General features: G+C 42.5%; 1 protein-coding gene across 6 annotated transcripts in view; it reads right to left on the reverse strand.

Annotated features, from left to right (window-relative positions):
- The window catches only part of LOC137436847 (1-phosphatidylinositol 4,5-bisphosphate phosphodiesterase beta-1), a 293,810-nt gene that overhangs the window by 96,376 nt on the left and 183,499 nt on the right, over positions 1 to 13,935 (reverse strand). For 5 of the 6 annotated variants that reach the window (XM_068131011.2, XM_068131013.2, XM_078787147.1 and 2 more), the window contains 3 exons: positions 10,290 to 10,427; positions 8,431 to 8,510; positions 1,110 to 1,163 (listed from right to left, as the gene is read on the reverse strand). In XM_068131011.2, coding sequence (XP_067987112.1) covers positions 1,110 to 1,163; positions 8,431 to 8,510; positions 10,290 to 10,427 — 272 coding nt within the window. Of the gene's footprint in view, positions 1 to 1,109; positions 1,164 to 8,414; positions 8,511 to 10,289; positions 10,428 to 13,935 lie in introns of those variants that run through there. The other variant, XM_078787149.1, reaches the window with a different exon arrangement.

Consider the following 13,935-nt stretch of genomic DNA (forward strand, 5'->3'; position numbering starts at 1 on the left):
ACTGTCTTGTTCTTTTCCTCAAAGGTAGTTTTGACATAGCCTGGAGGTGTGTTCAGGGTCATTATCTTGCTGTAGGATGAACCCCTGACCAACTAGGCGTATACCAGAGGGTATTGCATGGTGCTGCAAAATGCTGTGGTAGCCCTTTTGGTTCAGGGTGCCAGTCACTCTGTGCAAGTCGCCGACTCGGGGCCAGCAAAAGACCCCTAGACCATCACGCTTCTGCCTCCATGTTTGACAGTTGGTGTCACACACTGAGGAACCATCCTTTCGCCTACTCGACGGCATACAGAAACCCTGCATGATGAACTAAAGATTTAAAATTTTGATTCATCGGCCCATAAGACTTTCTTCCAGTGTTCAGTAGTCCACTGGCGGTGCTTCATGGCCCAGGCAAGCCTCTTTTTCTTATTTTGCCATCTTATCAATGGCTTTCTTACTGCCACTCGACCTGTCAAACCTGCAGCTAGAAGTCTTCTCTTCACAGTTGAAACTGAGACTTGCTTACTTCGACCAGTGTTAAGCTGTGCTTGAAGCTGTTGTCCTGTGAGCCGCCTATCACACAAGCTGCTGACTCTCAGAAACTTGTCTTCTGATTCTGTTGTGGCTTTGGGTCTGCCAGACCTCTTCCTGTCAGAGTTTCCTCCAGTTTCCAATATACTACATCCTGCAGTGCAATATTGTCCAAATAATGCTTCAGAGGGTGTAATATCAGTCTGTTCCAACACTGCTTTTATACAGACAGGGGATTTGTAATCAAGTAATCAGCAGAGGTTGGGACACCTGTAGGAATTGTTTGCATCAACTTTCAAGGCTTAATTTACTTACATTGCTGCAGAACAGCTGTAAGTTGTTAACCCATTGCTTGTTCCCTGAAGAAGGCCTTTTTTTACAATATAACTGTGCAATTTACATTATTTTCCCGTTTTTGCAAACCTAAAATTTTTTTTAAACCTCGAGCAGTTTACTGCTTACCAGTGTACCATTTCAGGTTATTCACTGGACATTAAACTGCGTAAATTTCAATAAAAACTGGAAAAATTGAGGTGTTCTAAAACTTTTGACTGGTAATGTATATGTCAGAAAAGTTTTTTCATTGTGGGGCTCACTGTTTCACAGAGATCTTCTCTTCAGCTGTGAGTTGCAACGTCAGCTTTGTGTACCTGTAAATACAAGTCAATTCATGAAACATTGCTTCAATCAACATTTAAAGCCAATGATTTGATTAAACAAAATTTCAAGTTCAGCATAGGACAACGCATGGCACAGGGACACAATATCTACAATTTTAGCAAACTTCTAGTCTCGACTGCACCACAAAGTATTCCATGCCAAGAGGCATACCGTTCTGAAGTGTTTTGGGCACTGAGTTTAGCTGGGCATTTCTATTTCCTCAGGGCTAAAGGATCGGCCTAACCATATTGTTATGTTTGTAGGGGGTAGGCAGTGATTACCTTAGAACCAGGTAGAATGTATAGATTAGTGTGCTCCGATTGTCGTGAAGAAAAGAACCACCTCAGGTAATAAGTAGAGACTTTGTATTAGACAAGACTGTCGGGTTAAGTTTGTGTCTTCGTCCCCATTATGAGGAGTGGGGTATGTTTTTTAGCTCAGGGATTATGGGTAATTATCCCTTGTACGTCGTTTCCTCTGTAATTTCTTTCCTATGTCCCTTTTGGCACCACACCATAGACACATAGCCAAGCCACACAATCGCCCGCATTTAAACTCACTAATTAAAAAGCTAACCGGAAGTCATGCATTAAGCACTGCCGCTGACAACCCTGACTTTGGAAGCACGCGGGACGAAAGATCTGTGAGGCCACGCCCAGAAGGGCAGTGATTGGTCAGGGTTTTGATTGACGGGGAGGACTGCTAAGAAGCACACGCTGATTGGTGAAGCACGACAGATGACGTCAGAGTGGCGTGTACAAAGTGGTTGGAGTGGCGGACATTTTTCCTTCTCGTTCTGGATGCCATAGCGAACGGTCATGGTTGCTCCTCTCCTCACCCTTCTCGGTTTTGGGTCTGGCAGTAACGGTTTTGTGCCGGCATCTTCTCCTCGTTCCCCTGTTCACCTGGCATCTGGGCATTGAGAGCGAATGTTCCCTCTTGCGCCTCCCATTCCAAAAGTGATAGTGGGCGGTTGAGCTTCGCTCTCTGCATGGAGAGGCTTCCTGGTGGTCGTGAGGAGGAAGAGCCGCTGATGGAGAGCTGCAGTTTTCCCCAAGCAAGAATGACAAGCTGCACGACAACTCCTGTTCGTTTCGCGCGTGAGGCCCGGAGTGAAGAGATGCACAGTGAGGTCTGCTTCATGCCAACGAGCACGATTAGCACGCAAAGACGCCAAGGCCTCAGACTATCTTTTGACGATTCCTGGCGAGACCCACCGATCGAGTGAGCTAAGTGCAATTAAAGGCACACACGTTTATTTTATATATCTTATATTTCCCTTTGTCTGTGTATTGGATCTGTGTGCAGGGACATCCCATTTAGGATTTTATTTACCATGCATTATTTTGTATTACCGGCATTTCTTTTAATAAAGCCGGTATTTTGGGATATTTTAATTTTGTGTTCGTTTGAGTTATTGATTGCAGGTTTAAGGACTGCTGGTGGGATCCGTGAAGGTAATGCTCCGGTTCTCCCCCTCCCTCTCGCTTCCCCACACGTATTTTTCGCCATTTGAACTGAACGCCTCGGAGTAGCAGCTCGTTTGGTCATCCGTGCTACCTGAAGGTGCTCACCAAGGGTAGTCATGCAACAATATGTACGTATCACAAATTGTTATCGGTCTGTTCCCAAGGACAATGTAACATATCTGGAGTACAATATTTTTTTGGGAATTACTGTGCTCTTTCTATTGTGGTGCTTCATTTCCTTGGATGCAAATTTCAGCTTTTGCATTGCTTTACAAGATAATACAAGCATTCCCCTTGATTAGAACTGCCCTCAAATGTGACTGTAATGGACCATAGCTGTATGATTAGCAAGCAATTCCTGTCTTGGACCAAGGCTGTTTTGGGTCAGGAGGGCGACAACTTTTGTAAGTTCAATTTTGAAGTTGGACAGTAGTTATTTTCTGGTTCCCCTGAGAGTGGACATACTTGGTGTGGTCTTTGGAGTGATCTGAGATTGCCTTCAGTCAGGTTCGTCTTCCAAGAAAAGAAGGCATGTTGTTTCAAAGCAACTGCCTCACCCCCAAGATTCAGTGCATGATGGGCAGGAAAAAGTGAAGGATTTTAATTCCTTTTTTGTATACAAAGTTGAGGCTCGTGTAAGAGCTAACAGATAGAACGCCTATAATAGAGCGGGAGACAAGAGGGAGAGAGAGAGAGCAAAGCACAACAACAGTACAGAGCAGGGACATCAGTATCTGTGGAAGAGAGAGAGGGCTGGTGTACACAGGATAAACAAGATGGACACTACAAGGACTTTCAGGAAAGAAAACGGAATTTGAGGGGGGTAGATTTGGGGTGGATTAACGGTGGTAGAAAATATCAAGGTTTTGGATGGGGGAAGATAAGAGATGGTGGTGAACAGCTGTTTTGAAAACCTGGAGGGAGGAGTGGGATTGAAGAGAGTGAGGGAGTTTGTTCCAGAGGCGGGGAAAAAGAGAAATGAAAGATTGAAGGTGAACAGTCTTGATTTTGGCAGTTTCACCAGAACAGGGTTGCTGACAGATCTTGTGCGTCCTGCAGGAATATTTAAGGGACAGACCACAGACAGAGCAGGGGGAGCTATGCCAGAGAGGAGTAGTTAGAAGACAGAAAGACCGCCAACCTGCCTGCAGTGAGAGAGTGAAGGCCCTCAGAATTATCTTCATCGTGGGAGATACCAATGATTCTAAAAGCCTTGGAGATGAGGATAACTGAAGAGGACATGGGATGGATCTGTGCATAAGAGAGATCAGATTTCTGTGGAAGAATTCGCAGGCTGAGTTATTATCAGGAGTGGTAGATATGGAGACCAGTCCTTGAGTGAAATGGCTACTTGCAGTTCATCCCAGTTTGCCTGAGTGAACTGCCAGACCTGTAAGCACTGAGGTGGCTCTCCGAAAATAGCCTGGGAGATGATGACTCTCAGAAGCATACGATCAGATGAACCAATAGGAGCAGTAGTAGAGCAGGAGACATATGCAGGGAAGTTGTAAACATCAAGTTCAGAAGGAAGGATTTGCTATTGGGAGAAATCCTAGACAAAAGTTCACAGATTGAATCAGTCCCTTGGATTCACATATGTCCTAAGCTGAAGTACCACGGCTGGTGAGAGAGGTACCACCCAGCCAAGTTGCATGGTGACAATTGAAATCATCACATATGAGGAAGAACGAGTTGTTGTTGTATAGCCCCGGACAGTTCTCTCGAAAAAGCCCGTGGCACAGAGACAGCCAATTGATCTCACAGGAGCAATCCAGAGATCCCCCACATCCAAGATGGTGTATCATCACCTTCATGAAGTCAGGACCATGACAGATTAGAGAAAGAGAAAAAGAAGAAAAGAGAAAGACAGAGAAAAGAAACATAGACACGAGGGAAAGTGCCGATTCATGGGGACCGATCGACACTCTGACTGTAATCGCGCTGCCCTGATGAATCCAGGCAGCAAAGAAGAATGGGGAGGAGTTGCTTCCGGGCTTGCGTTGGGGGGTACAACCACCACAAAGAGGTGTCCCAGATAGTTGTCAGAAGAGAAAGAGTTGGGATGAGTAGTTAAAGATTGTCTGAGAAAGAGATGTCGATGGAATCATCACTGTTTGGCACACGTTACAACACATAGACAAACAAAAGGTGGGAGCAGAGGGTAAGTTGCAGCCAAAGGTATTCCTGGGGGGTGGGGGGTGTAAGATCAGTGCACAAACAGTGAGAAATTAAATTGTTGATGTATAGTGCAACTTCGCCGCAGGATGGGATTCAGTCCTATCAAATCGGAGAAGACAATAGCCAGGGAGAAACACTAAGGAGTCCTGGACATCCTGTGAGAGGCAGGATTAATTTAAACAGATCTGGGATCTGACCAATACCACGGTCAATACCTGGAGAGATCTTTGGGTGAGGAGGATGCAAAAAGATGGGACATGGAATGGGGGGATGCTGAAGAGGGGGATGTAGGAGATGTAGGGGAGGGTACTGACATGTAAGGATGCTGAAGGGGAGGATGTTGGTTGATATAGGGTAGGGGAATGACATGTAGGGGTTCGATACTATTAGATGATGTGAAGTGGAATCGATTGTTGTGAGCATTAAACCTCTGCAAATTGGACTTCTCAAGATTTCCAATCTAGATATGTGGACACAACCCTCATGTTAGGGGTGGAAAGAATGACTGTTGAAGGTATGGAGGAAAGTGGTGCTGTAGGTATGGGAGGAGGGTTTATGGACAAAGCATTTAGGAATGAGACAGATAATTATCCTTGTGAAGAAGAAGAAGAAGAAGAAGAAGAAGAAGAGGAAGAAGAGAAAAGGAATAGATTGTGATGAAGAAGACTGAGTGTTTCTTATGGAGAAATAAGGAAAATGGAGCATTTAAAAATGTTTTCAAAAGATTTTAAAGGAAGAAGCATTTCAATCAATTAAGCTACAGTTTGGAGATATTATGAAAAGGAAGGAATAAAGAATGAAGTACAGGAAGTACAGACAGATTGATTTGTGATGTTTTTGGAATGAAATAAATTACGTTTTTTGTTTTGTTTTTCTTGTATCAAAGAGGAGGGATTGGATGAAGTTGAGGAGGCTGAAAGGACAATACTTGGGAGAAAATAAGCGGGATGAGTCACGTGCCTTCAGAGCAGAGACAGAATTGGCATGCCGGCTAGCTAAGTCCTGGGCGACGAGGCCTGACCTACATGGACACAAATTCGACAACACAGCATAACAATGTACAATTTAACAAGGAAAATTGGACGAAAACATAAACACTCACACAGGGACAAAAATCAAACAAAGATGATGCATTTGGTCCAGAAAACTTCGCTTTGATGAACTGGAAGGAGCAACTGCCGATCCAAACATTCACGTGCAACAGGCCTGAGACCAGAACCTTTTGTTTGCTGAATAATTAATGGTATTAATGTTACAGTCTGTCATCAGCTTCAACTGTATCATTCAATTTAAGGGCAGCCTATTTCTGCTGGTTTGCATCATTGCTGGAAGTGTGACTGTGCCACTGATTCAGCGCCCCCTGGAGGTTAGGACAGGTTTTGGAATTTTTTTCATGGTGCTGGTGATAGCTCACCTACTCTTCACAAAGGACACTGTGGGATATTTAACTTCCAACAACTAATGCCTGCAGCTGGGACGCCAGTTTAACATCCACCCGAGAGACGGTACGGCACACACATTAATGAATCACCCTGCCTATGAAATACCAGGATGGCAGTTTATAGCTGGGCCAAGATTCCAACACAGGTTTGACAACTTAGAGGGGAGTGTGCGTACCTCTTGGCTATTCTGCCAGCCTGACTTCAACTGATGTGAAGGTTTCAACAAACAAAAGGTAAAAGTTTAAAAATGAATGGTCATAAAACACAGTATTAGCCTGGCGTTGGCTTAGCGGTTAGGGTGCCGGCTTGGAATCCTTGGATCCTGGGTTCGAATCCCGGTCGATCGCTGAATTAACGCCAGGGGGGTTGACTCAGCCTGTCATCCTTCCGAGGTCGGCAAATTGAGTACCAGCTTGCTGGGATGAATGATCACAGTGTGTACCCCGATTCAGAATAGGCACACCGTATCCCTGCGCATCGAAGAGCGTGACCAAGGGTTGGCGTCAGGAAGGGCATCCGACCATAAAACATTGCCTCAAACAGGGAACCATGATTGTCATGGGGCCCGCAAGGCTAACCCCCGCTCTCGCGGGGAAAAATGGCCTTAAAAAAAACAAACAATCATTCATTCATATATTCATAAAACGCAGTATTACAGAATAAATACCAGCTGACAGGTCAATACCACGAAGTAAAATGAGATCCAGAGTAAGACCATGAACATGGGTGGGAGAGAGAATGTGTTGCTGCACATTGAAAATATCTACCAATTGGAGAAATGAATGCCAAAGTGTGCCATGGAGATCTTCAACATGGATGTTAAATTCCCTGTGAATCAGTGGCTTTACAGGGGAGAATGAAAACGAGTCTTAATCGTGAAAGCTCATGTCGTTTTGCGTCGGCGGACAGGTAGCATAATAAAATCAAGAGAGTATTGAGCGAGGTATGCTACTCACCATGGGAAGCAAGAAGCTGACATTTTGGAACTTTATCGTTTGTTTGAGAAAAAGAAGGTTAACGCCTGAAAGGTCAGCTTCTCGTTGCTTCCCACGTAAGTTGGCATACCTCGATCAATGTCCTGTTGATTTCATGCATATTTCCAGAATAGATAGGCTAAGTCGATAGCAAATCAGAGAAGTCATTACGAAATGATGCATGTTGTATCAGGGCTCCATGAATAACTGTCATTCATTTTATAGGTCTATAAACAGATGTGCAAAGGTGAACATCAAATAAGTATTATAGTTTTAATAATTCAAAGGATGAGTTTTAAATAACGGAGTGAAATGTTGTGACAGCACCTCCACCTCAGCCTTGCTGTTTTGGGCAAATAAGTTATAACCAAGAGGATCAGTATGAGCAGCCGTTGTTGTATTGCCAGGTTAGGATGATGTGAGATGATGGTGTGAGTCGTCGCTTTCGATGAATCTCTTCCCTTTGTTGGCGTGCTCACTAAGCATTGTGCGTTGTGTGATGGTTGTGTAGGTAAAAATGGGTGGTGAGCAGGTGCCTATGAAGAGAAAAACCTGCACAGAGGCGCGATTAAAGTGATAGAGGTGTGTGCTATCCCTCACCCACTCTCTATTCCTATGAACACCGTTGGCTGCAGGTGCAGTAAATGCAACACGAAGTCTGATGCACATAGGTGCAACAGTCTGGCCAGGTCGTCGGTAGGATGACGGCTGCACTTGATATCCATAGTGGACACAGCTGTCTGCAGATGCTGCGCAGTGATGCCAAAATTGGTGCCACCAGACTTTCATGGGCACATCTATCCACGATGTAGCGATGCTCAGGCTGACCTACAGGTGCGGTTTGAAGTTTGAGTGTCCTTGTCATAGCCTTAGTCTAAAGAGGATTCCCCCATAAGGCAGTGGAGATCCGTTACCCTGGACATGGGGCCCATACCAGGTACTGCCAGCTAGCGCCACCTGAGACCGGGGCTCACATAGAGCGGGGGCGTCACTCCCTGAGGTCGCTGAAAAACAGCTACCCTGCTACCAATAATCATGTGACAGTTCCACAGAATAAATCTCTATCCACATCTGAGATTTCCTCATGAAACATGCTGATGTAAAGAGAACAGTGAGAGATTGCGTATGTTGGAAAGCAGGGTCGAGCACCCTATGCATGCATGCAAGGATCAGCACACCATCTCATTTGCTCACGCTTTGAGTAGGAAGGTTTTGCGAGAGGCATTCTGAGCAAGCAGGTTTGTACCCAGAGTGAAAAGTTCATTTGTCCATTCCTACAAGAGAATGGGACACATGCACACAAAATCAAAATAACTGAACTTTCAACTGCAATCATTTTGGCATATCAGTTGCATCAAAATGTAATGAACAACAGACCATTATCCTGCAATTGCAGTGATTTTAATTATTGTTACAGGTGCTTAAGACATTGAAATCTTCAAATGACGCTCACACCAATTGTTACCACAGTCAACCTTCACTAATTTGAGGAGATACGTTACAGCTACCATCAGGATTAGTAAAAATTAATAACATGAGGGGCATTAAAAAAAAAGCCATCAGAATGAGTCTATGATGTACCTACTATTTATTTTTTGCAATACCTGTACTGTATAAAACAATATACAGTATAACTAGAAAGAGCAATCAGAGATTGTAGACCCTTTCCAGGACTTGTTTTGTGTGGTGTATTTTGTGTGGCAAATAAATAGAAGAATTTACTAAATGAAAGGTGTAAATGGTCTAGTTTTAAATGTGTAGAGGTCAAAGGGCTGAAAAGTTGGAAAGGTATAAAGGTCAAATAGTCTGAAGGTCTAAAGGCCTAAGGGTCGACTAGTGTAAAGGTTGAAAGGTCTGAAAAGGTTGAAAAGTCTGAAGAGATCAAAATATGTCTAAAGGGTTGAAATGGTCTAAAGTGTCAAAAGGGTCTTTAAAAGTTTAAGGGGTCCTAAAAGGTGTAATTTAAGCTCTAAAGGATCGGAATTGTCTGAAGGGGTCTAAATGGTCTGAAAGGTGTGAAGGTCTAAAAGGGTCTAAAGAGTAGAAAGGAGTCTAAAAAGGTCGAAAAGTGAAGGGTCTTAAGGGTCTCAATGTACATATGGTCCAATGTAATTAATAAACATATGTTCTGTGCAGACAAACAGACAAACAAACAAACAGACAGACAAGCAAATGGATCCAAATGCAATACCATCTCCTCTGGAAAGGGTAACTAGAGTTCATATAACACCTTACCCTGAGCAGTATTGAGAAAAAAGGACACGTGCGAGTCTGTGAGCAGCAAATTTGATTGGTCGAGATGACGTAAAATGCCGTAATAATTTGTCGAAGTACTGCTAACCGAAAGGGTTTTGAAAGTGCAAAAAATGTGATTTGTGTTCTGCATGTGTTCAAGAAAATGATAAAAATTTAAATAAAATAAAGGTTGGAAAAGGCTGTAGAAAACGTTTTTGGACGTTGACCGCCGTTGTTGCAGCGTCTTTTACACCACCATATTTAACATATTATTTTATTAGTCGTGCCTGTTGTTTGTGTCCTTTATGATGTTTTAAATGTGCAGTTATGGGTTACCCAGAGTTATGGGTTACCCAGAGTTATATATGTGGGTTAAAAACAGTAAGTTTCCTGTTTGGAATGATTTTCATTTTGGTTTGACTGTTAGACAAGCAGGCAGAGTAAAATAATAATCTCACTCCTCTCTGGCACGCATAATTGGGATGAATTCGAAGAAAAGGTACTACTAAACTACAGGTTCGTTTTCTGATTCATGTTCCGATTCTTGTTCAAAACATAATATTCAACTGAAATCAATTTGTTCCTCAATAATAAACTGACGTTTGTGGACAGAGACAGACAGACAAAGCATGTGGGTTAATTAGTAAGAAAACAGAAATAGATGTTTGATATACGTACACCACATTATACTATATTTGGGTGTATCTCAGACCATTGTGTCTCGTTCATAAAATATTTCGAATTGCCCATGATGCAAAAAGATGATTATTTATTTATTTAAAGTTAGAGCTGTTTAACCGGTATAACTAAGCCTTTACCTGAGCCTTATCTGCAACAACACAGGTGAAGTTCAAAAAGACCAAGTTCACCAAGTCAGGCCCCGTGACCACAGTGACGGTATCTTTTTCCATTCCACTGCCTGTGATTTTCTCAATTGCCTCACGTAGCACAGCATTCTGGAAGAAATAACAGCAGGAACAATCGAATTTCATCCTGCTCGGCGAAAATAAGGGGACAACATGGAGAAAACATTTCCTTACATCCACACATGACTTTGACCCAACCAAATGCCAAAGCTAACGCCATGTGAAACGTTTTCCGAACAAGTGCAGATATATTTTTAATAATAGTCATTTCGGGACAAATCAAAGCACCAAAACCAGAGTACAACAAGTACGCAATTGCATTTAAATGACACTCAAATTTGTGAGGGCTTCGAAGAACACTCTGCTACAGTAGGTCGAAACACATTGGAAAATGTTCTTATTTTAATTGAGAAATCCATCCTCGACAATTTATTTTTCGTACTTGCCATTTTGAACAGCACCAAATGCGTATCAATGACCATTCATTTCAAAGCATTTCAACACAGGACAAAATTGTCTTTACGCAAGACAAAATTGGAGACTGATGCCTTTCTTCCCTTGTGCAGTAGAAATGAGATTTTTATATATTTATTTTTGTTCAAATGTAGTCATCTCTCTGCTTCCCAATAATATTCTCACAACCAATGAGTCACGAAAAATGAAATTGTGGAGCTTGTATTGATGGCTCAATAAGATTTAATGATCTGTGATACAATTCTTTCCAGACTTTCCAGCAAAGTAATAATCATTCAAGTACAATACTTTATGATACATTTTCAAAATTGTGATCATGTCTCATGTACAATTTGAAGGTTCTCTAGTTACACTCTCATTCCCCTAGATGGAGCCGTATACAAATTGCAACATGCACCAAAGTTTGACAGTATGATATCGAGAAATGAACAATGCTGTTTAGTCGTCATGTCCGTGGTCGTGTTTAAGTGATAAAATCTATCAGGAAAATGGACATTGTATTTGAGCTTGCTAAACCCTTCTTAATAAAGTTTGTTGATTTTTTTTATCATCCTCAAAACTCGTGGGAATGGTGTATTTAAGAAATGTGATTGCCTGTCTAATTCAACTCTAAACTACCGTGGTTAGTGGAAGAAGGGGAAGGAGGAAGAAGAGGAAGATAGGACAGAGAAAGAAGATGCAAGGGTGAGGGAGGAAACAAGTTCAGTGGAAAGAGTCAAGAGATTAATAAATGGCTAGAGCATGAGAGCCTCAGAAAGAGCTTTAACTTGGACAGAGTACAGATTTCTGTCTGGGACTTGGCACACACACTATAGGCACGTTTTGGATTTATTGTGTTAATGCCGGAGTCTGGCTCATTCTGTAAAAGAAGAGGATCAGACCGGCTTTAAAGCTGTTGTCTGGCATATCATCCAGGGCAAGAACACTAGCAGTGACAAATTTATCGCTACAAAAATTTATCACTACGACCCTCAGCTGGTCACAAGGGAAGCCCAAGAATCTGTGGTCCAAATTGGATACAATCTTGAGGGTTGAGAGGGAGTGAGCTTATGTTGGTAATCTTAAATGATTGTTTTTACAGTTTGAAATAAATGTTCATTCATGGAGCAAAGTTGTAACGCAGCCTCGTGTAGTGTAATAATTTCTCAACTTGTTTCTTTATTCCACCAAAACGTGTTTACGTTGTGGCCACTTTCTCCCCTCTGAACACATGCCTCCTGTAGTAAAAACCATCCCCTCTCTATTACTCTCTTGGCTTATATCATAACCACACACTGCTTGGATATCTCAAATCATTCCAACGTTGGTCAATTACAATATCCTGTTTTCAACGAACTTGATTAAATACATTGCTTCCTGTCGTCACCTTATTTGGACTACAAACACCATTTTCCCCATCAACCTTTCTTTATTTCCTTCCATGGATTATGACCTCACATGATCCTCTTTGGGATTAGGGCAGTCATTTCCAATCGGTCTTGTGCCATGCACTCGGAGGATCCACCAGCTGTGTCCTACTTTGCTGAAACCAGTTTATGTTTTACAAATTTCGAAAAACTTTTGGCAGTAACAGCATGGTACCTACGGATAAATTTAAACTAGCAAAAAACGAATGGTGTACAAAAATGTTTGTTGAAAGATTGTTTAATATTAAAAACATCTCAAGCTAGAACGGAACTAGGTCGAGCACATACGTCCGCCAGGCTGAACAGTTTTGTATCGCACCGATAGACCGGTTCTGCATCCGGATCATTCTTCCTTGTCACACACCAAAATCGAACCGGTCTGTTCTTGTCACAACTTTTTGAAATATCATACCATATATCATTTTTGGCATAATCCCTCAACGGTGAAGAATCACTTTAAATTAAAGAAAAAATCACTTCTGGTTCCAGTATCTGGGCTTTGGATATGCGATTTTCACCTCTGCCAACTTCCTCAAAGATAAGTCGTTTTTTTTTAAACGTTTTTGCTGTTTATTTTGTTTTCTCCGTGTTTGCTGTGAGCTCCGAGTTCGGTATTCTTGTAAATTTCATGCCAATTTGTGAGTATCTTTCAGTCTCTCACCGCAGGCAGCTTGGCGGTATTTCTGTCTTTTACCGACTCCTCTCCGGCCTTGCTCCCCCAGCTCTATCTGTGCTTTCTTCCCCAAATATTCCTGCAGGACGCACAAGATCTGCCTGCAACCCTCTTCTGGTGAAACTGCCAAAATCAACTCTCTGCGCACCTTCACACTTTCGTTCCACTTTTTCCCCGCCTCTGGAACAAACTCCCACACTCTCCTCAATCCCACTCCTCCCTCCAGGTCTTCAAAACAGCTGTTCACCATCATCTCATATCTTCCCCCATCCATAACCTTGAACTTTTCTACCCCCGTTAATCCACCCCAAATCCACCTCCTCCATATTCCGTTTTTTTTCCTGAAAGTCCTTGTAGTTTCTGATCTCTTGTCCATCTTGTGGTGTGTCTGTCTTGTTTATCCCATGTACCCCACCCAGGCACACTCACTTCCACAGATCTCCTGATGTCCCTGTTCCCTACTGTTGCTGTGCTTCCCTCTCCCCCCCCCCCCTCCCCCCCTAACCCCCCACCCGCCTTATTATATATTCTATGTGTTAGCTCTCATAAGAGCCTCGACTAAGTATACAAAAAAACTCTCATATCCTGATCCGAATCCAGATCTTCACTAAAATCTAATTAATTAGTCCTTATCACACACCCAACCTGTCAACCAAGTTTCGTCTGAATCTGTCAATATATTTTTGTGATATTGTGCAATATTTCATTTTTGATCCTATCTCTCAATAGTGAAGAAGAATCTTTTTTAAAATTCTCGCATCCAGATCCGGATCCGGATCTTCACCAAAATCTATTGGATTCGCACTTGTCACATATACAACCTGTCCAAATTTCGTCTGAATCCATCAATTTTTTGAGATAGCATGCTCACAGATAAACAGACAGACAAACAGACAGTGGTGAAAACATAATCTCTATCCATCTTTAGTGACGGGGGTAATTTTAATGACAGAACAACCATAATGTATGCAAAGCTTGTTGACTTGACAATTAAAATGTTTGAGTGAGACCAACAAGAAGTATGTGAGAGGTGACTGATTGAATA

Source organism: Myxine glutinosa, chromosome 11 (genome assembly GCF_964187855.1).
Source record: "Myxine glutinosa chromosome 11, kmMyxGlut1.1, whole genome shotgun sequence".
Classification (NCBI taxonomy): Eukaryota; Metazoa; Chordata; class Myxini; order Myxiniformes; family Myxinidae; genus Myxine; species Myxine glutinosa.